Raw genomic sequence first — 24,971 nt, 5'->3', positions numbered from 1 at the left:
CATAGAAAGGAGAAGTGTTTTTAATAAGTTGCCATAAAATTTCTATTATATCACAAATTTCAAAAAATCTAAATTATTTGATATCAGAAGGACATTCCTCATATTCAGAATGCAATTTGATGTATCTGATGTGCTCTCTGGCCCTTAAAAAAAAACTATGCAAAAGGCGAATTTTCTAAAAAACCTAAAATTTCTAGGTCTTTTGGGGAAAAATGTGTATCTTCAATATGAAAGATCAAAATTTTGACATAATGGACGGCTTTTCCTCCCAGCTACACACACTTTAAGTCCAAATCATTAGATTTATAAAGTTTACTTTATTTTGTCATAAAATTTGTATTATATCACAAATGTAAAAAAAAAATCAAATTTATTTGAGTTCAGAAGGACATTCCTCATATTGAAAATGCAATTTGGTGTGTCTGATATGTATGCTCTCAGGTCCCATAAAAAATATTGTGCAAACATTGCCATCCGATTTCTTAATTTTACATAAAACAAATTATTTTATAGCACATCTTTAAAGTAGTTTTGTATGATTACGTAGCATCCCATCACCCCACAAACTGACACGTATATATCGGTGTTAGTTTATTAACAACTAACACCAGACAGTCTTTCATATGCTTAAAAACACAGAAAAATTAGATTTTTAAGGTTATCGGTTATCCCAATAGAGCCACCTAACACTTTGTAAATGGACAAGGGACATTAGGTATATCAGGTCTATGTAATGAACGTTTGGACACAGAGTCAAAGCAAGGAAGAGAAAATGTGTTTTATACACGTCAGAAGAAGCTTATGTCATGTTTTGCAGGGATTATAAAATAAGGCTTTATAGAAGTTAACAATCTCCATACAGCTGGAAAGTACTGAAAAGCAAAATTTGTAAATTTTTTTAGAAATTTATATTTTTAAGTCCATATCGAAAATGATCATGTAAAATGCATTAGAATGAGTACAAACATGCCTAGTATTGTTTCAGTGGTTCTTGAGATAGGTATTGATTGATTTGAGTAAAATATACTTTTATATGGTGCGGTCGGCCGTTTACAAAGAGTTATAGGAATAAGAATGATGTATTAGTGGGATAAGACATGAAATGGGGGACAGGATCAGAACTCATTTAGAGGCAAAAGATTAAGCTCCTTGAATTTAAGCTAGATATCAGCTTGACGCACAAGGAAATATACTCTATTCAAATCGGGGAATTAAAACCAGAATGAGCTCTTCCAGTTGAAATCCTTACACCCCCTGTAGAAGATGTGATCTAAATCTCCCACATGGGGGTGTAGAGTTCGAATGAAGTCACCCATTCAGTCATTTTGAAAAGTCACTTGTTGAAAAGTCATTTTGAAAGTCACACTCCTGTGTGGAAGATCAAGGTAGTTTCTTCCATAGGGGGTGTATGGATTTCAACTGGAATCACCCATTTTTGAGCAGACAACACTAAATGGGTGACTCCATTTGAAATTCACACTCCCTGTGTGGAAGATCAAGGTAGTGTCTTCCATAGGGGGTGTGTGGATTTCAACTGGAATAGCCCAACGGTACAGAAAATAGATCAACTTAAGCCATGACACAGATTGATAATTACGGTCGTGGTTTTTTAAAATTAAATCTTTTAAGTATGACGAAAATAGTGTTTTGTGCATGCTTACAAAATGTGTTTAAAACGTGTTATAAACTGCATTTAAAATGTGATGTGTTATAAACTGTGTTTAAAATATGTTATAAATACATTTTGGTTTTGGTCAAAATATCTTAATAACATGAAATGTTGGATTATAATAAAAACGTTTTTAAATGTTTTATATGAAAAAACACTAATGTTGTGAACACTTATTTTATTGCAAAATAATTTCTGCAAATATTTTTGCGAAATATTTTGTCAACACTTAACAACATTATGTTAAACAAAAGTTTTATAGCCTTTGAAATAACCTGATATTTAAATGTTTCTGTAAAACATTTTGTGTTTGCTGGGTAGCCTCACTCCCCCCCCCAATTTTACCGTATCAAAATGCAGATTTCAGTATCAGGTGGAAGCTCATATGTTTCTACTAACCCTAATGAAATTTTAGGCCTGGAATATGTGACCAGATCTGGTCCAGTCAGGCTAAAGTCGGCAATAATGAAACTGAGATATAGGCAAAAATGAGGAGAAAAGACAATAAAAAACATAAGAAAATGGACATATAAAATGTTTATAACTGGTGAGTGCAGTTGAATGTTTTAATCTTCCTACTTCTTGTTTATAACTTTGCAACCAAGTATTCAAGAGAGCTGGGGATTCAACAACATCAGTAATTGTAGTAACAACTCAATTTTCAAAATTTCTGACTTTGGCCTGAGTGGATCAGATTGGGTCACATGTTTAGCTATGTTTGCTTTTATAGATGGTATGAAGATTTTGGTGGTTATCACTCAATAAAGAAGTCATGTACTGTTCTATGATGGGCCTCCGGAGGGGGGGGGTACTTAGTACAAATGACCATAAGGGGACGTGACACTAATATAACTTGCATTTTCGGCCTTTTGGTTTATCAATGACCCCTTTTTCTAAGCCAATTTTGGTATATGAATGGGTCCTTTTTTCCAAATTTTTCAATGGAAAAATAGCCCAATTTTGCTTCAATCTAGCCAAAATTTCGAAATTTTCCAAAAAAAATTTGTAAAAACTAAGACAATTTGGGTTAAATTTGGCCGAAAATTTTGACTTTTGGTTTATCAATGGGTCCAAATTTCTTGAAAAATTGGTATATTTATGGGTCCACATTCAAATTCTCAGAGGCACGTCCCTACCAAAATCAAACTTGAATACCCCCCCCCACCCCGGATGGGCCACTATGAAATAGAATTTTGCTTCTAGAATCCAAACTCAAAATTTGGAATAAGAATGTTTGGGTGATTAAGGCCATCAATAAGAATACTCACATTTAAGGGTACTACACCTCGATAAATTTGTGTCTATTTTGGGAGTTTTCTCAAAAACTAAAAACACACTGGTAACAAAGTTATGTATATTATAGGGGCAAGGAATCCAATTATTACACTGGAATTTTAGTGACCCAAGACAAGCGGTTCATTATTTATGATAAGAAATAAGGTACTGCTAGGATGTACCTTATTTCCTATCTTATATACTGAACCGCTTGTCTTGAGTCACTGAAATTTCAGTGTAGTAATTGGATACCTTGCCCCAATAAAATACATAACTTTTGTTACCAGTGTGTTATTATTTTTGAGAAAAATGCAAAAATAGTCACAATTTAACACAGGGTGTAGTACCCCTTAATGTATATTTGATGTTAAAATGCATTTGCAACATCAAAATCAAGTCAAAATTATTACATGATAATTTGTCAATTTCCCTTTAATCTATAGGTACAGAAAAGTACAGAAATCACATATTACAAAATGACCAACATGGTCATTTACTCATCCCTCAACTACATTTTAACAGCTTAGAAAATAAAAAGCACTGGCTTAAGACCACGTGCACATACACACCCCCACACACAGACGCAGATAAAGAGCGTAATCGCATGCAAGGCCATGACTGGTCTGAGATTACAAGTTCAAACAAATTTGAAATTTGTCCCTGGATAATAGGTAAAGATTATAGGTGACCAACCAGCCATTAGCCAGGCCTGCTGGCCACAAACTATAGTGTATCCTGGACAAAAATGGTAGCGTAGGACTTTTTTTTGATCGGTCGTCTAGAGAAACTTGCATAAAATTGCAAATTAGGCAATTTAAAATCTATCCCCGGATAACAGGGATATATTACAGCTGACCATTAAGTTACTTGAGTTAATGCATTGGTTATAACTAAATATAACCCAGCAAACTCAAAACGTTTTCGACATCATTCGCAAAAGGTTATAAAAGGTTGTCAGAAAACGTTTAAATGTTGGGTTATATAAAGGGTACATTAATGGTATAAAACGTTTTCATAACATTAAAAAACATTTGTTGGTAATTTACTGCACAGCAAACACAAATGTTTTACAGAAAACATTTAGATGTCAGGTTATATAAAGGGTATAAAACGTTTTAATAGCATTCCAAAAACATTTTTGAAAACTTGGTACAAACCATTCTAAACAGAATGTTATTTTGGGGTTGAAAAAATATTTTGCAAAAAATGTTTGGCCAAAATATTTACAATAACGTTTTAAAAATGTTTTCACGACCTTTATATAACCCGACATTTAAATGTTATTAAAACGTTTTGTAAAAAACATTTTAAGAACATTTCTGTGTTTGCTGGGTGCAAATATTTGAACATAATGTTATTTAAGTGTTGACAAAATATTTGGCCAAAAATGTTTGCAAAAATAGTTTACAATGACATTTGGAAAACACTTAAAAAATATTGTTGTAGTGTGTTTTCATACAAAACGTTTTAAAACGATTTCATGACCTTTATATAACCCGACATTTTAATGTTATTAAAACGTTTTTACCTAAAGCAAAACCCAAAATATAACTTATTTAAAATGTTTTAAAAACGTTTTTGTGTTTGCTGGGAACGTCAAACAACAGAATGGAATCATAGAAAAGTAATCATGTAAAATTACCAGTTCAATTACGTTTGGACTCTGGATGACTTACAGATTAGGTGACCAGTAAGTTATATGCAGACCCTAACGCAGGCCTATAGCCGGGGAGGGGTGACGGTGACACACACCTCCACAAATTGGCAAATATGGCCAAAGATTTTACATAAATACAGTGGCGTAACTAGGGTTGGTAGCGCCCGGGGCAAGAAACAAGATTGGCGCCCCTACCTCCCCCCACCCGAGAATATTTTAGACGCGGGCAGTGGCGCATACATAATGCCCTCCCCAATTCTTGAAACAATTGTGTGTGGAGCGCGTGAAATTTTGGACAAATAAGGCCTACCACTAATTAATTTTGGTTACTAGAAGTTGAATATCGGTCTCCCCCTAGTTAACGCCACTGCATAAATATATCCAAAAGCATGTGAAATTTGTCTAAAATGAAGTATAGGCTCCAAAAATCAATAATTGTATAGAAGATGTAATGCTTTTAGTCAGAATGAAGATTTCTCTTGAAAAGGTCTGCATTTGAAAATCCACACCATCCCACAAAAAAACCTGGACCTGCCATAACAGGATTAATTTGATTAGCAGTATCAGATTATGGGTGGTGGGTGGGGTTGAGGGAGGGCAAGGAGTTAAGGTATCATAGAGTTAAGACATAGTGGTACAGGGGGTAGGTGTCTCCCTAATAAGATTCAAAATTTGACAAATTCTATAGAACAATTGCCAAAAGATTTAAGGTTCCACATACATGACAGCTCAAGAACCATTTTAGGTTCTACCTATAACCATTTTTTCTAAGAGTGTATGGAATTGCCATGAAATCATCAGCGTTGTAGTCGAGTCCTCAATGTCCAAGTCTGAGTCCTTGGTGTTCGAGTCCGAGTCCGAGTCCCTGCCAATTTCTGATGTCCGAGTCCGAGTCCTTTGACCTTGGAGTCCGGACTCGAGTCCGAGTCCAGGACTCGAGTCCTCCAACACTGGAAATCATCATCTTGACAGTCTTGAGTCGAGGTGCAAACGTTGTCCATATTAATGAGGCAGTCTTTCTTCAGACTGCCAGTTGGTGTCTTGGTGCGTTACAATAATCCTCTTGACTTGTTTGTTTGTTTGTTTTTGTTTTGTCTTGTTTCAAAGCTTCATTTCTTCTAGCTTGTCATTTTGCACATGTATGAACTAGATTCAATTATGTCTTTTTTTATCTCGGACACACTCTACTCCGATTATCAACTGGTTAATTTTTGATACGACGGTCGTAACAGAACACAATGTGAGCCGAATATTTAAGAAGATTTTTTTTTTCTTCTCTCCGTTTTTAAAATTCTTTTTGTACTTCATGTGTGTCCATTAGTGATGGTTTAGTGAGCAGGATGCAATGCAATATCCTGCTGCAATAAAGGATGTATCTTTTAGTTGCATCTTTAATGTCATACTTTCTTTTGGTTTGGTTTCGCCGGCAGGATAGGAGATAAGGGGGGAATTCTCAGCGGGACAGGGTAAATAGAAAAATGGTCATTGTCAGGAGTTGATAATGCTTGTTTGTATAATTTAGCCAGCGCTGATTGTCTATCGTTGTCAGGGAGATTGATGTTTTGGCTGTAATGGGAAAAGAAATGGTTTTAATTGATCTTGGTTCTGTAATGTATAATTTGTTGGTCATTGTGGTTTAGATGTCTTCACAGTGGCTTTAATAGTTTGGATTTTTGTTGTACGACAATGTAAGGATATGGAAAGGAGAGGCACAGGAGAGGTGGGGTACTCAGTTCAGATGAGTGTGCTGCAAACATTGGTAGCACTTTCGGCATTTTGGTAAATCATTCATGACCCCTTTTTCTAAGCCAATTTTGGTGTATGAATGGGTCCTTTTTCAAAATTTTCTGTATTTTTTTAGCCCAATTTTGCCTCACTGTAGCCAAAATTTTGAAAATTTCCCAAAATATTTGTAGAAACGTTGTAAAAACTAAGACAATTTGTGTTAAATTTTAACTCCTCAACCTAACATCAACAACAAATCCTAGTCTAAATTTAAATAAATTATATCCTAAAATTAGCAGATACGATGAAATTGGGCAAAATATGTCAAAGCAAAGTTGTGACCTTTTCAGCAGATAGAGGTTTAATAATTCCAATCACCGCACCCGGACATCCAAATCTAACAACATTGAAATCTTTCTTTTAAACCTATACAAATGAGATGGACTAGTGTAATTTGTAAAATACCTATCAAATTACATAGAGGCGTATACTTATTACAGAGAAAGAAAAGGAGAGAAAAGAAATAAATCGGGCAGGCCAAGATTTCTTTCTTTTCATTCGAGGAGATGTAGCCACCTTCACTTTATCTCGCTAATGACATCCATTTGTGATGCGAAAAAAATCAGGAAATAGGTTATCTGGCTGACGAAATCAGTGTTGGTGTACTCAGTAAATTACACACTATACAAAATGGTGTCTTTACTAGGGATGGGACCTGATGTTTATTTGTTGATCCCTTCAAGGGGTCGGTCAACCTTAATATTTTTTGTGGGACCTGAGAGCACATCAGACACACCAAATTGCATTGTGAAAATGAGGAATGTCCCTCTAATATCAAATAATTTTGATTTTTTTTTTTTAATATGTGAATACAAATTTTATAGCAATGATTAAAAATTTACATTTTTGACATTTATTTATTTATAACATTCGGCGAAACGCCAGGCTAAACCCAATATTGACAAGCAATAAATTGAAGGGATGCCTATACATGAATAACATCAAAAACAAACATAGAGAATAAATAAAAACACAAAACATGCCAAACAGACAAAAGAAGCAAAAGGAAATAGCTGGGAAAATACACAAAGAAACTGGCTAAAAGAGGTGGGATTGGACAGCCAATTTGAAGGCCTGAAGGGATGTGGACTTGACGATGGCTTCCGGGAGGTAATTCCAAAGCGAGGGAGCATATGGATAAAATGATCTCTTAGAAAGAGTCAGGCGGCAAAAAGGGGGATCAACAGCACAGGAATTTAAGTGACGCAGGGTAGGACGAAGATGGGGTCTGAAGGGGTTTGGAGACGAGCACAGACTGTGGAAGATTTTATAAAGATGACAAAGGGTGGCTACGTCACGGCGCTTAGAGAGGGTTGGTAAATCAGTCTCCTGGAGAAGCTCATCATGCGATAACTTCCATTGCTGAAGTATAACACGGCAGGCAAACCTCTGCGTGGACTCAACCCGATTTGTCAGTGTTTTGTTGAGAGGATGCCAGGTTGTACAGCCGTATTCGAGGATGGGACGAACTAAAGCAATGTATAAAGTGCGGCGAGTATTGATAGGAGCCGAGTGGAAGGACCTGTGGATGAAGCCCAAGATTTTGCGGGCCTTTTTACAAATGAGGTCAACATGGATGTTCCAGGAGAGATTATCAGTGAGGTGGATGCCAAGAAATTTAGCAGATGATACCCGCTCAATTATTTGATTGTTGAGAGTGAGGGTCACATCTGGGAATGGATCTTTCTTGGTAGAGATGATCATAAGCTTGGTTTTGGATGCATTTAATTAACAGTCCTCGAAGTAAACTTTATAAATCTAATGATATGTACTTAAAGTGTATGTAGCTTGGGGGGAAAAGCTGATCATATTATGAAAAATTTGACCTTTTGTATATAAGATATGAAGTGTCATAAAAAGACCTAAACAGGGGTCCATTTCACTAAACTTTTAACCCTTTGTAACTCAGGTAACCATTCGTAAAGTTACGAATACCCAATACTAGATGTAACTTTACAAAGGGTTACTGTAGTAAATCTCTATTACTTACGAAGGGTACCATTTGTAAGTAAGTTTAGTGAGTGAAATGGAACTTACGACTTGTCGTAAGTTACAAATGATTTTGAGACTTACAAAGCTTCGTAAAGTTTAGTGAAATGGACCCCAGGCCATTATTTTCTTCATATGGTGAAATGTGGAAATGGGCTATATTCCAGTTGCAATTCCTATGGAAAACATGAAATGTGTTGAAAAGAGGGGGTCACTAAGCTATTTCGGTTTAAATCCATACACCCCCTGTGGAAGACATGACCTTAATCTTCCACACTGGGAGTATGAATTTCAAATAGGGTTACCTGAATGGGTGAGTCTGTTTGAAATCTACACCCCCTGTGTGGAAGATAAAAGTCACATCTTCGAATAGCCAAATGACCCTCTCTTCTCAACACATCTCAACATCCAGCTCATAATCAAATTATATCCATCCATTAAGGTAAAATGTTCAAATTGCTATACGATTCACAGATATGCAATTTTCCACAGATGGATGAATATGTGTAGTATTTTTTTTAAATGTGATGTTATTTTGAGGTGACTTGATGAAGTACATTCCGTTTTACCAGAATCAAATCTAATAAGACAACATTAGTTAATATCAAACATCCCCTATAACTAAACCTAAAAATACTACATAGGTCCAGGCAAGATATCTTTCACTTCCCATAATGCATTTCTCTTTCAATTTTCTGTACTGATTTGTTATCTAGTGCAACATGGGTCGATAGTGACAAAATGTATTTAGATCTTGCAAAATGTGTTTATTTCTTGACTATTGACCCATGTTTAGCCAGTCTATTTTCAAAATGAAAACAAAGGGAACCTGTACAAATGATAGGAATGTCATTTGGTGAAATGAGGTGATGCATCATGTTGCAAAGGATTATGGGAAGGGTAAGAAATGATCTCTGAACATAGTCAGTATCAAACTGTTTTTGATATTTTTGGCTTAATAAAGTGTATGATAAATACAGGATGTGTGGCAATAACATGAATAATGTTAAAAACTATTTTTTATTATACGAGTGGATAGTCACATGTAGTAGTAGATAAAAATAATGATTAAAGACTAGAGTTTCACTTCAACACTACACTATTTTTTGCTCACCTGGAACGTTTTTGCTTGGTTGCCAAGTGTCTTCAGCAGGTGGCGATACTGTGATGATATCTTGTCTACAATCGGTATAGTTCTTGAATGATTGTTGACGAAAAATAAATTATTTGATCAAGGACTAGAAATAGACCCTATTTGGGATAACCTGTTGATGTGGGGGGGGGGGCACAACATCTTTCTAATGCTGTCTTCAGTAGATAGCATTACTTGTTTTATGTAACACAGGATTTGTGGCTATAAATTTGAACACTGATTATTAGAAGACAATATTATGATATCATCAGTAGATAGCATTGATTTGTACTATCTAATGCAGGATTTGTTGCAGTTATAATTTTGAGAGCTATTTGGTAGTATAGCATTCTACTGCTATCTTCAGTAGATAGCATTGATTGCATATTATGTTACATGGGATTTATGATAAGAATTTTTGAATACTATAGTTGTAAATAGAGGGCTGTTTAATGCTATCTTCAGTAGATAGCATTGATTGTATAATGTAACACATGATTTGTAATTAATTTTGAAAACCAGTTGTTTATAGTAGACAACCATCTACTGTTATTATCAGTAGCTAGCATTGATCATGTTGATTGCATAATGTAACATGGGATTTGTGACTAGAATTAGTAGAGGACTGTTATGCTATCTTCAGTGGATAGCATTGATTATATATGTAACACATGATTTGTGATTGAGTTTGAAAACCAATTGTTTAAAGCAGAAAACCATCTACTGCTATCTTCAGTAGATAGCATTGATTGCATAATGTAACATGGAATCTGTGACTATAGAATTAGTAGAGCACTGTTTAATGCTATCTTCAGCAGTAAGCATTGATTGTTTAGGTAACACAAGATTTGTGACAAATTTGAAAACAGTTGTTTATAGTAGAAAACCATCTACTGCTATCTTCAGTAGATAGCATTAATTGCGTAATGTAACACAGGATTTGTGAGAATTAGTAAAGCCCTGTTTAATGCTATCTTCAGCAGATAGCATTGATTATATATGTAACACATGATTTGTGATTAATTTTTAAAACCAAATGATTAAAGTAGAAAATCATCTACTGCTATCTTCAGTAGATAGCATTGATTTCATAATGTAACACAGGATTTATGGCTATAATTGTGAACACCAGTCCTTAGCATTGATTGCATAAGGCCTAGCAAAAGATGTTTGTTTTGGTGATATTTTCCTTCAACTCTAAACTAAGCACTATGTTTTAGTAAAAAAAGAAGGCTGTGGTTATGTGGGATTTTTTCTTTATTGCATTTTTGCCCACATTTTTTCAGAAACTTCACTGTCACATTTAGTTCTGCCATTAAAAATAAGCTAAAAACCCTCAAAACATAAACAAAAAGAAATGTGCTAGAATGTGAATTTTGAAAGCTATGTGGGCAGACTGCTGCTCCAAGCCTCTCTTTTTTTGCATTAACCTTTGCGACTTTAATATTGAACACCAGTTGTAATTAGTAGAAAACATTTATATGTTATCTTCAGAAGATAGCTTTGATTTCATGGCGTAACATAGGATTTTTGAATATGAATTTGAAGAAATGTATGCCTTATATTTCTTGAGATCATGAGATGGGCCTTCATTTAACATACAATTTAGAAAGTCTGTGCAGTGAAGACATCAAGCAAGTCTAAAAGTGTACTTACAAATTGCTATAGGCAACATTACAGCAACAATATCATTGTTTACATAGCAACTTCATATTGGAAATGGAATCAACACATTAGACAGCCCATTTGAATTTCATACACCCTCTGAGAAAGATTCACTCCGAATCTCCCACAGAGGGAGGGTAAGTTCAAATGAAGCTGCCTAATGTGTATTCCATTTGAAATTCATACTCCCCCTGGGTAAGATATTTCTAACATCTTCCACAGGGGTAGTCTGGATTTTAAATGGAATAGCCCACACTCAGGATATGGTGACAAACTTTTTTTTTGTCTTACAGTACATACTGCTTTCATATGTGGTCAAGAATTTGAAATTATTTTGCAAATCATCAACAAGCCAACTCATAGCTGTGTAACTTGCTAATCAAACCCCATTTGAAAGTGCTGAGCTTTTTTTTTCAAGTATCAAGAAAAGTACAACAATAGAAGACCAATTTTGCCCAGAAGGTGCTAAACAACACCATTTTAGTGCCAATACTGTTGAGGTATTCTACACATATAGTACTAGCCAAGTGATACTCTACTGTAAATTCTGAAAGAAAATTGATGTGAAAGTGAGGCATTTTACAATAATTGAACCATCAGTCAGCCTAGAGATATGGCAGACACATTGTAAAGCCATTTGCCCGCTGTTACCCGCTACTCCTATAAGACGGTCAGCCATTGACACACTGTCACAAAGTATCCCGTATCATGATGTCATTTGTGTCCAGACTGTAAACCCATCATGACTGACCCCCTCTGATAGTGACAAGTTGACAATATGATACCACTGATGATATTATTAGGGCTATCTGCACAATATCTTTGAACCCACATTAATCCAGTTTAGTTTCAAAGACATACTCATGATATCAGTTTTATGTCCAGATTATGAACTCATCATGACTGACCCCCCCCCCTCCGATAGTGACAAGTTGGCAATGCTATACCGCTGATGATATTATTAGGGCTATCTGCGCAATATCTTTTAATCTAAATCAATTATCCAGTTTATAGGGAAATTTCAAAGACATACCCAATTAATGAAATCAGTTTGATGTCCAGACTATAAACTCATCATGACTGACCCCCTCTGATAGTGACCAGTTGACAATGCTATACCACTGACGATATTATTAGGGCTATCTGCACAATTCCATTCAACTCAAATTAATCCAGTTTATAGGTAAGTTTCAAAGCTATACCCAAATCATAATATCTGAACAATACCTTTTAACCCAGATCAGTCCAGCTTTGAGGGCTATTCAATTATGTGGTGTGGCTAAAATCGCCAAAAAACAGCTGATTTTACATGATTTTTAACAAAGTGCCCCAAAGCCCCCCGACACGCCACTGATATGGCATACAGGGACTAAATTGGTATAAGATGTTTTGTTTTTCCACAATGATTTTGAGATATTTCATGCATAGCACTTCACTGGGCTCTATGTAATAAGTTTGGAACCTAACAATATGGCGACATTGTAAATACATCATACCTTATAGTTACTGGTTCAGTCACGCTTAGTTTAGCAACCACTGTTAGCAACCATTGCCTTTGTGTGGTGATCATTTTCATTGTGGTTCCGGACACAGATATTATGAACCAGTTGACCTGGCAATGATCAATTTTGATGTCACACTACGACGGCGAATAGAAGTCACAAAATCGGTCACAAAAAGTTTTAGTTATGTAATACAAAAGATCTGGATTAAATTCCATCCAGATCAATCCAGTTTAAAATAACATGTGTGTCACTCTATTATTTGGCTTGATTATACGCTTGATTTCCCTTCGGTCTTGATTATCTGTGTACTTATTAAGAATAGAATAAAAGAAGTATTGGTCGTCTTTAATAATGGACGGAGCTCAACAAAAGTCGTTTATCTGGTTGAATTGCCTTAATGGACATCATCGTTGATTTAATGGTATTATTAGTCTGTGGTCAGTTGGAATACCAATTTGTGGTAATATACAATTGATTGTTTTAGTTTTGCATTATTGTCAGACTTCTAGAAGGTTGTATGTAACTATATATTGCATTGTCACATACTGTCACTATAATTGCCTTCTACTGATGCTATGGGGATGGGTTATTTCAGTTGAAAACTACACACTCCCTTAGGAAAACATGTTAGGGGTCCTGTTAAGCTTTGAGCACTGTGCATCCAAACAGATGCACCATGCATCCAAATGGATGCACAGTGCATGGCCAATGTATGTGTCCTGCAAAGATTTTGACACTTTCTCTTCACTGCTTTGTATGTGTACTGTCTTCAGTAGATAGCAAAACAATATATGCTGTCTACAGTAGATAGCAGATAATGCAAGTGTGGTAACATAAGTTAACCATACACTTTTAGACCTTTTCTCTTCACTGGTTTTTATGTGTACTGTCTTCAGTAGATATCTCCCAAATTTATGCTGTCTTTAGTAGATAACAGATAATATGTGACCCATCACATCGAAATGCGGCAGTTGTCGGAAACCTACATTTAAAGATAATAAAGAAAATGTGCCCCGAAAAATAAAGGAAATAATAAGGAATTTGAATTCTATTTGTCCCATACAATCAACATTCTACATGCGACATCAATGGATGAGGTGTCATTTAAAGCTTAAAAGCAGTCCTTTAGTCTGGAAAAGAAACCTGTAAGTTCATTTTTGACGACAACTGCCGTGTTTCGATGTGATGGGTCACATATAAGTATGGTAAAATATAGGTTAACTCTGCACTTATTGACTCTTTCTCTTTGCTGCCTTATATGCAGGCCCGTAGCCAAGGGTGTGGGGCACCCCCCCAAAAAAAAAAAAATTTGCAAAAGTATACAAAATGTCCCAAAATTTAAGAATTTGCGAGCGTAGCGTGCCAAAAAATCAGATTTTTTAAAACTTTTCTGGTCAAAAAAGGTCCAAATTTGGGAAAAAAAGTCCACTTTTTCAAAATCAGCACCCTCACAAAAATCCTGGCTATGGGCCTGCTTATATGTGTGCTGTCTTCAGTAAGCAAACAAATATATGATGTCTTCAGTAGATAACAGATAATATAAATCTGCACTTATTGGCTCTTTCTTTTCACTGCTTTGCATGTGTGCTGTCTTCAGTAGATAGCAAACAAGTATATGCTGTCTTCAGTAGATAGCAGATACTGCAAGTGTTGTAACGCATAAGTTAACCCTATGCTTTTGACCCATTCTCTTCACTGCTTTGCCTGTGTGCTGTCTTCAGTAGATAGCAAACATATATATGTTGTCTTCAGTAGATAGCAGATAATGCAAGTGCCGTAACAAATAAGTTAACCCTACGCTTTTTGACCCATTCGCTTCACTGCTTTGCTTGTGTGCTGTCTTCAGTTATAGCAAACATATATATGCTGTCTTCAGTAGATAGCAGATAATGCAAGTGTGGTAACATAAGTTAACCCAGCATTTTTTAGACTCTTTCTCTTCACTGCTTTGTATGTGTACTGTCTTCAGTAGATAGCAAACATATATATGCTGTCTTCAGTAGATAGCAAACAAATATATGCTGTCTTCAGTAGATAGCATATAATTTTATAACGCCACATTATCACATTTGGTCACAATGTTTCATTATGTAAAAAAGTAAAAAAGGTAGTTTTAAAAGTTGCATAGGTATCAACTTTCCTTAACAAACATATTGAATAGGCTTGACCTACTGTATTGTTTGAGATTTGACTGCTGTGGATCCAGATACAACTTGGCTCCTATACATATGATACATGCTGGACATAGCATATCTTATTATGTGATGTCTACTGAAGATACATATTTGTTATGTTATATAGTAAAAGGCATTGAATACATAATGTTATCTTCATGGATAGAGTCAACTATATACATCACATTGGACAAAAACCAATTTTGTCTAAATAAAATGAATAATCCTATTCTCTTTTTATATTTTATTATCTTTACAGCTACAGAAATTTCTGGATGAGAAAGACGAGATAAATGCCAAACTAATTGAACAGCTGGAACAATTAAAAAAACATGATGTAAAAATTGACGTAAGTTAGCTAATTTTTATTCAATATTTAACAACATCATATAATTCATTGTCTGCTGAAACTTTCGTTATTATTTGGTTTGCTATGCTTATCACACATATCAATAAAATTAAGTTCGGAACAGAATTTTAGCCATAAAATGGCAATCTATACTGGTTCATTTGCATATTATATGCATATATTTTTAATCCAACTAGCTTTGAACAGGGAATTTTGATTTATCATAAATTAAAAAGATATTTTATGTATATTTGTTAATACAAGGGATTCATTTTACATAAAAAAGTGCTTTCAAGTGTAAAAACAGATAATCTGACAGGAAGAGTGTACATATATACCTTAATGCTCTCCGTGCTAGCCATGGGCGTCAACATGAAAAGTCCAAGTTTTGAGATATTTTCTCAAAATATCAAGAGCTATCTTAAGAACCACTGAACCAATACTAGGCTTGTTTATACTCATTTTAATGCATTTTACATGCTGATTCCAAATATGGTCATGAAAATTTACAATTCTGAAATTTTTGAATTTTTTTCAAAACTTGTCCTCTACAGTCGACACCTGCGTTGAGAGACTTAAATACTTTTTATCAAATTAAATCATTTAGGTCATTAGCTCATAAAAAGTTCAAACATACTCATATTTATTGGGCCATTCTAGAAAATGGAGGAGTTTGGATTTCTGGACTTTTGGACCAGTTATGATTACTGGAAATCCAGACATTCAAAGCCCGGGATTCAAAGCGTCTAAATATGAAAAAAAATCCAACAACAAAGAGTTTGAGAGGCTCATTTCGGACAATTACATAATTGTTTATACATTTTATTTCATTCTTAAGCTTTTTCTAGTAATATCGGCAACTGGAATTGCAGTCGTTTTCATGAAGCAAAGATGGCAATCCAGACGCTTTTTTTTATTGAAAATTTACTCCTCTACAGGGGCTGTGCACTTATTTTCTGGATTAGCCCATTTCCATTGAAGGGCCAATATGTTGAACTACAATTCGCTGGAAATTCCCCATGATTTTGCTTGATCATGTTCCTCCTCAATTATTTCATCTTTGCCATCTTTCATATCTAGTGTATAACTTACTAATTATCCAAAAGAGTCCTGTGATTTGCTTGAGCAATTGGCTTTATAAAAGCAGTGTTCTAAATCGATAAGTAAAATAAATCTTTGGTATTTTCAGTTAAATAACGTAATTTACTGTAAAATTTGGTAAAATATAAGACACCAAAGGAAAAGATATTTTTGAGATGTCTTAAAACATGATGTATAATGGTCAGAAAATCGAAAGGTTTCCTTCAGAAAATTCTTTTTCACTCGGAATACATATTATACTAAATAAGATTGATCGCTATACTAGTTCTCAAAAACACAATGCATGGTTAGAAAATCAAAATGTTTCCTTCAGACAATGCCGTTTTACTTGGAATACATATTATAGTAAGTGAGATTAATTGCTACTAGTATTCATATATAGTGCCTTTTGTTTTGATCAAAATTAATAGTTCTTTGAATAATAGGCTACATGTACATATGCATGTATAGGCCTGCTGACTTTGCCAAAATAAAAAGTTCTTTTGGTCTGCAAGTAAAAATGTTCAAAAGTTCTTGTACAAGGTATTACAATGAACATCCCACAATAGGCATGTCAAATTGCAATTCATCCTAATCATCAAGATCATAGTTAACTCCAGCTACAAAATCCAGCAGTTTGACCCTTTTGAAAGATACATTTATAATATAACTTTCCAATCCTCAATCTATCTTGAAATCAGGAACAAATTAGGCTATTCCAATTTAAATCTATACTCCCCCTATGGAAGACATGACCTTATACTCTCCAACACAGGGGGGGGGAATTACAAATGGGGTAATCCATTCAGGTAACTCCATTTGAAATTCACACTCCCTGTGTGGAAGATCACAGTCATGTCTTCCACAGGGGGTGTATGGATTTCAATTGGAATATCCCAGTACATGTAAAACACTACACCTCTTTCTTATACTGTTGCATACTTACTAAAAAACATGCATCAATGTTAACATTTAGCACTCTGCAGCCTCTTGCTTGACAAGTCCAGTGTTTTGATGCCTTAAGGCAAGCGAAAGAGGGGAGATATAGTGCTTGCTTTTAATTCTCTACACCCAGTAATCAAACCAAATCATCCAGACTTTGACGTTTATTTTTTCTGAAATTATACTACTTAAACACGTATGTTGAACCATAGGCATGTTTGTACTCATTTTAATGCATATTTTGTGTGTAGATTCTTTTAAAAAGAGTGAACAAAGTGTCAAATTGAGATTGTTTAATATAGTAAATTAGACAGTTTGCAAATGGTTGACGAGGAAAAAATGAAAGGAGAGTGAGAGAGAAAGAAAAGGGAAAAGTGTTGCCATGTTCAATGAAGTGAGCGCAATTTCACTTTGTATTATTTTGTTGCCATATAAGCAGTGGCTATCCAGTACAGTGTTTTACAAACTCGAGTTGCTCATGTGTTTGGTTGAGCATTATTAGAGCATTTATTAGAAAATCATGACTCTGATCGTGACATATGCACAAGCCTTTAGTGCTCCCATGTATTTACACTTCCTATATACAAAGTGTGTGAAATGGATGTGAAGTTTAAGAGCTGCCTTAAGGCATATTTGGTTTGGACTTGGCTTACTTGGAATAATGACTGGTTATGGTGTAGCTTATGGTTTAATAGAGTTTTTATTAAGTGTTGTATGACTTCAGGGTGTGTATCTATAGGGATTTTGAAAGGTTTTTTTTTAACTTGATCAGCTTAATTTGTTGGGGATTTCATAAGGCAGCTTTGTATGATTTGACTCACTGCCAAGAGATGTTGTCACTTTCAGCTCACATTTTGAAGGCACAGATTTTTCAACGTTGACTTTTAGCAACAGAGCATGAAACAAATTAGAGGTGTTGCCATGAGGGAGAAGCCCGACTTACGCGACTATGACATGACAACGCGACAAAGAAGCCAACGGCCGCGTAAGCCACCCAGGCATGGCGCAAAATGATTACACACGACATAGTTTGACACTTGGCATGTCGGTCACTCCTGGGTTTCTTGCACCTTTAACCTGCTACGTGCGAAAATCATCGTCTGCTCGTGAGCAGACGACGAATAGATTTGATCAAAATGTATTTTAAAAATTATGCAAAAAAATCAAAAATTGTGTCTTATTATGACAATATTAAGCATAATAAGAAAATATTTTCAACTGAGTATGAATATGTCTATTTACTGATATAGCGGCTCTTGCATTGCGCATGAAAAAATTTTTAGAGAAAATTGAGTCATGTTTTGAGAGACTGCAGGTAAAAAGCACAAATGATATTGGTTTGATGAGAGTGTGAAAAAGAAAATTTAGACGATACAAACTGCAGCAGAAAAAATGTGATGATATAGTACAGCTGCCAAATTTGACATAGTTTTTTAAAACCATCAGAATCTCATCAACCTGGACCAGTATAGTGTCTATGAGTTATATCATTTCATGACGACATTAGGTGCGAAATTATGATGACACTTCACTGTATATAATATAATATTACATTATTATTTATAATATAATATTACTTTATTTTTCAAGCTGTTTAATTTACTTTATTTTTCAAGTTGTTTAATTTTATAAATTTTAATTTTTCGATTTTACCATTCAGGTAACACCATTTAAAATTTACATCCCTGATTGGTTATGCATTCTAATTTTTGGAAAACACATTTTCTAGACTTTTTCATAACCAGTTATCTAAAATACCAAAAAATATTAACATTTTGAGCTATCTCTTAGCTTATATTCATAATTTTGAGTGTGTAGTCTTGTGCTAAGTCTTAGAAGTTTGTGACTATAATTGTAAGAAAACATGCAAAAGTGCATTATTTTCCCTCAAATTGCACAAATATTAAAATTTGACTTTTATTGCCAGTAAGAACTAACTAAAAGATTTAGCGATGTTTCATTTGGCAAAACAGGATAATATTTTTTTATATTCCAAAAAATTAGTGTATTTTTCTGGAATAGGGATTAGAGGGGCACTGGGTTTTAGCTGTTATCTGGATAAAGTGTGTTTAAAAGGCTCTACATAGTGAGGCTAGTAAAATTCATCTGTTTGATATCATCAAAATAATGACAAAAAGGATGAGAATCAATACATGGTTATTCCTTCATGTAATTTAAAACAAAATTAGGGTTAGGGTTAAGGTTAGGGTTAGTTTAAGGTTTGGATTAGGGTTAGGATTAGGGTTAGGATTATGGTTATGATTAGGGTTAGGGTTAGTATTAGGGTTAGGGTTAGGATTAGCTTACACGAAATAATTACATGAAGGATGTTGAAATTAGTTGAAAGTTGAAAACTTAAAAGCGTGTGTGACAATGTGACTACCACTTTGGTAATTCTGTATTGTCTTTACACATGGGATATGTACCCATACCTATATCACACACTTAAAAGTTTAAGTAGATTCTGAGTAAAAAAAGATAAAATTTGATCAAAAATCATGTCAAATTTGACACTATTTGTGTCATATTTGACTATATAGATACCTAATAAGATCTTAGACGCTAGTGAGATCAAATTAGACTAGACCTTTGTAAGAGTACAGATGTAAACATAACATTATATTCTATTTGCTAAATGTTACTGTAATATGTGGCCAACATGATATAACAAAATTATTTGATTTAATGAATCTTTTTCTTAAAATTTTTATTTCTGAACATTTTTGTGAACAGGCAGTGGGACACAGTTGTTTAATGGCATGTAGAACTATTCACTTTTAAGCAAAGTTGAACACTGGTGGCGCTGTTAATCTTAAATCTTGTTTGCATCTTTACAAGGGATAGACACTTGTATAATGACAAATCAGAATATGAGTAACAAAAGGACATTTTCTAAACATTTTTTATCATAAAATGAAAGGAATAAGTCATATTATTGAGTTAAATTAAATTTAAATTTATAATATATGTAAATAGCACCTACAATTTGCACATGTATTGAATAAAAATTAATTCAAAAAGGCAGAAAAAGGTGAAATATTTGATAAAGAAAGGCAACATTATGTTACAATTATATATTTATAGTAGTATGATAGCTGTTGGTATTGTCCAGGTCTAAAATTCAAAATTATATAATGTTCAGTTTTGTTAGAAAAATTAATGAATGATCACGTCAAACAACCGTGGGGAAAACATACAAGCACTTTTTTACTTGTTGGCTTGTTGAATAATGGACCTCACTATTGGAAGTGTATGGCGGAAAAGAACAACATCAAAATCAATGCAAGTAGTCATATGTAAGAAGATTGAATGACATCTCATTTTATTCTGGCATATTTTACCACGTAATGTCTCCCCGCCACGCTGCTCAACATAACCCTGTACATGATGGGATATTCATGGGCAGTCATGGGACATGTGTGTGTGCCTTAATCAGCATGGCAGTGGCGCAGTGTTATATAGGCAACATTATAAAACATTCAGTAACTTTTTAGAGCAAAAGTTGTTGTGCTAGAGCCCATGGAGAAAGCACAAAAGTTTTAGAGAAATGTGTTGTTTTTTTTACCAAAGTTTATTTCTTAATATTGTAATATCTATTTATTCCCTCAAGTCAGCAAAGGAAAGGAAACTAATCAACCTTGAACAGGATTTGAACCTGGAACCTTTGGGCCAGTGCTCTTACCAACTATCAGGATGTCAGTGGCATCAAAATGCAAATAAAAGGCTCAAGATCATAGAACCTTAGAGATAGCGGACCTTAGAGATAGCGGGATGTCACCCTAACATCGGGGGCAAGAGGGGAACTTCTCACAGGGGGCAGCTGCCCTTTGCCCCCTGGCTGCGCCACTGATGAGAAATAATGCTTTAATAATTCTAATCGTCAATTAGAAAATAAGTTACTTGACACAAATGTTTTTCTATACAATATTTATTAAGATTTAAAAGTGCTTACAATTTGTGCTTCATCCCTTCAAGAATTTAGTGCTAACTTAAATATCAGGATTGGGGTTTTATTTCCTAATTCACATTGCACCTACTTCTCTAGGATCTATTAACCTGTTAAACAGAAACATAATGATACAGTTTATCAGGCTTGTAGCCAGGATTTATTTTGGAGGGTTGCAGGAGGCTAAAAAGTGGTCTTTAAGTGAATTTTTCCTTCAAAAAATGACTTATTTCAATGTTTTTTCTCCAAAAAAACCATACATTTTGTAATTTTTCAATGCCTTTTACTGAAAAAAAAAAAAATTGACATATTTTGGGGGCAGGGCATGTTGCACCCCTGGCTACGGCTTAGTTTATCAACCAGAAGAACGGACAGATCGTTGACCTTTATGCGTCCCTCAATCATCAGGCTCTATGGAAAATATAAAAGGTAAAAATGGGGGATTTCAGGCCTTTTTTATTTATTCTCCTTTCCTACATTAACAAGTACATAGAACAAGCATAACAGTTACCATAGCCATACAAATATGCAGACCATACTTAGGATAAAATTATGATTCCATGACTGCCCATGTATGTAAGAAAAATACCACGCATTTGATTTGCCAAAAATCTAGAATTACCATTACATAAACTATGTTCATGTTCACGCTCAACGGTCTTTCATGTTTGTATTACCGTAATCCTACCTTCGTTCCTCATATTGTTATCATGCCACATCTGTGACTATGCATGCTAGCCTACTCATTCTTGCATCGCATAACAGTAGCCTATGCAAACCCCTATCGCCTTGCGTGTCATACGTGGTATTAAGGGCAGAACAGATCAATATCAGTTCACCGTCAGATTTTACAGTCGGCTGGAGAAACTGACCACCGATACGGAAAAGAAACGACAAGATTTGTTAACGACGATGACCGATCGATAGCTTTGATTGACACCTTGACTCTTCCGACTCAAGAGGATATTATAGCAGACAAGTCTATATATATATATATATATATATATATTATATTCAATCAGTGTCTTACAAGGATTTTTTTTTTTCATTTCGATAAAAACCACAAAGTGAAATTTTGATTTGGATGACAGGGTTTGACAAACTTAATCCTGTTAATTGCATGTGGTATCATGTTTAATCAGAAGATATTATTTATTAGTAATTCATTTCATAGAAGTCTGGGTTTAGGATTAGTTTTTAATTACATAGATGGGCAATTTCTATGCGTGTCTAATAATTGGACAAGCTTGATTTGTATATTTGTAATCAATTTAAGATATTGAGTGGCACATATATTTATCATATTTTGGTGTGAAATTGTTATTTGAATTCAAGAAGTTCAGAAGGAAATAACAAAAGGGAGAAAAGCCTGTTTAATGAGCCTGACAAACTCAGATTTTGCATTGAAGAATTTTTAAAGCTTTATGCAAGTAAAAATAGCCATAATCTAGCCTAACTAGGTCAATTTTGACTGAATTTGTTTGAAAAAAAAAATCAGAAAATTTTCAATATATGTTTACAAAAATTATTCACATTTTTTTTAGATTTTTTGAACTTTGTGTGATTTTTTAAGGGTCATTTAGCTTCTACCAGAAAAAAAAAATAAGTAAAATAACGAGGCGGAGCCGAGTTGTTTTACGCTAAATATAATGATGTCGTCCGTGTTATAAAAACAATACCTTTATTCTCATTCTTAAAGACTTCAATTCAAAATAATAAAAATATCATAAGTATTACATATTTTAATCAAATTAAATTCTACATTTTACAAGGAATTACCTAGGGCTTAAAATCGATCAGTCCTGTTGTTGCAGTGCGCCTCCCATTGGTTCAAAAAGCGATACACCCGTATCGCGTCGATGCACACACGCTGACCCGTGTGATATCGTGTCATATCACAAGGGTAAGAACCAATAAGATTGCAGGAACATTCTCAAGTGTTTAAGAATTACCTATACACCAATCCGAGAAGCGTTTACTGTATTTGGCCCTCTATTGACGGAACCACAATTGTACCAGTGCGGGAGATTTAATTTGTTCAATCAATTCATGGTCGTGTATTGAAAATTACTGTTGTGTACAATTCTGTATAGCACACTAACAAGTAATTGATTGAACCCCCGACCTTGGGACACCGCAGTTTTACGTCGGGGACACCGCAGGAATGGCCTAGTCGGATTGGTGTATATCTGCCCCAACTGGTGTGAGTATTTCAAATGGAAGTTACCTGACTGTCTATTCTACTTGAAATGCATACTCCCACTGTGGAAGACTTTAGCTAAATCTTCCACAGGGGTAGTGTGGATTTTAAATGGAAATTGTGTTATATGTTGCATTGTATACACTAGGATCCACAACATGCTCATCTATCAAGGTACAGTTCTTTAACCCCAATACATTTGTACATTCATTGAATGACCTTTGAAAATTTGAGTACAAAAACTCATACTCTGCAACTTGAGGTCAAATTGTGCACTATGATTGTTTAATTGAGGTTGTTGAACTATGCCACTGGAATGAGGCCATTGTGGTCCATAGTGATACTACTTGCAACCTACTTGCCTTTAACCAATTCATCCAGTGGCAGGTACTACAAAGTAGTGAAAAAATGATAAAAGTCAAGTATTGGAACTTACATTTTTTTGACAGGAGGTTTTGTGGACAGAGGATGACTGCAACATTATTTTGTTATCAAAGATTTGTTCAGGAAGGAGAAAAAGATAAACATAATGAGGAATTTTTTTAAATTATGGAAGTATGAATGGCTGCAAAATAGTGCAAATGGACAAGTATGGCTCCTACCATCCCACTGGTCTTTCTTAAAAGATTAAAGACTCTGTCAATGGTCACCACAAAAGTGTAACAATATCAAAACAAAAAATTGTTGGGATAGCGTCAAAGTGAAGAATATGTCCCTAAAATTGTCATTATATATTGTGTTCGTATGAAAAAATTGTCAGAAAAAGGAAGAAAAACAGCATTGACAAATATGAAGCTCCATTACATCACATGTATTGGGCTATTCCATCTAAAATCCACACTACCCCTGTGGAAGATTTTGCTAAATTCTTCCACAGAGGGAGTATGATTTTCAAGTAGAATAGACAGTTGGGTAACTTCCATTTGAAATACTCACTCCAGTTGTGGATGATAGGTAAAGCTATAATACAGGGTTTCAAAATGATTAACCCAGACCAATTACATTTGAAAAACATACTCCCCTTGTGGAAGACATTTCCAAAATCTTCCACAGGGGTAGTGTGGATTTCAACTGGAATAGCCCAATGATGTCCATTTGGATAGACACTACCAACATTGACTACAATGTAACTTTATCTTTCCATCACTTAACAATAAACAATAGGAAACAAAGGATTTATTGACTGTTTTATTGATTTTTCACTACTTAAATGTCAAGTACTATAGACATGATATACATCATTTTAAAGCTAATTTTAAGCAGAATATTTTGGTTGAATATCTCAAAAATGATGATTGGCGACTTCAGGGCTCAGTTGTGCTGGATGGTCACATATGTTAGCGGACTTAAAGGAAGGTGACCTGATATATTTGGAAAATCAAATTCTTTAAAACTTTTGTATAACATAAACTGTTGTCCCTTTCAAGCATTCATGCAAAAAGATCATGTAAATGTTCATTGTAAATGTGACTAATTCTTCATGGAATTACTGACATTTAATACAGCGTAAAACTCGTAGTCTACAGTGTTTTTATTAATGATAATCATCATGATCATGTAATAAATAGATATCAAATGAAAGATCCTGTTTTCCTCAATAACA

The 24,971-nt window shown here is 34.6% G+C and overlaps 1 protein-coding gene across 1 annotated transcript in view; it reads left to right on the top strand.

The window, feature by feature from the left end:
- The window catches only part of LOC140146249 (uncharacterized), a 200,228-nt gene that overhangs the window by 150,645 nt on the left and 24,612 nt on the right, over window positions 1-24,971 (top strand). The window contains exon 4 of the mRNA XM_072168031.1: window positions 15,111-15,200. Coding sequence (XP_072024132.1) covers window positions 15,111-15,200 — 90 coding nt within the window. The remainder of the gene's footprint in view (window positions 1-15,110; window positions 15,201-24,971) is intronic.

The sequence above is a fragment of the Amphiura filiformis genome, chromosome 2 (genome assembly GCF_039555335.1).
Source record: "Amphiura filiformis chromosome 2, Afil_fr2py, whole genome shotgun sequence".
NCBI classification, from domain to species: domain Eukaryota; kingdom Metazoa; phylum Echinodermata; class Ophiuroidea; order Amphilepidida; family Amphiuridae; genus Amphiura; species Amphiura filiformis.
This window is presented reverse-complemented; position numbering and strand designations above follow the sequence as displayed.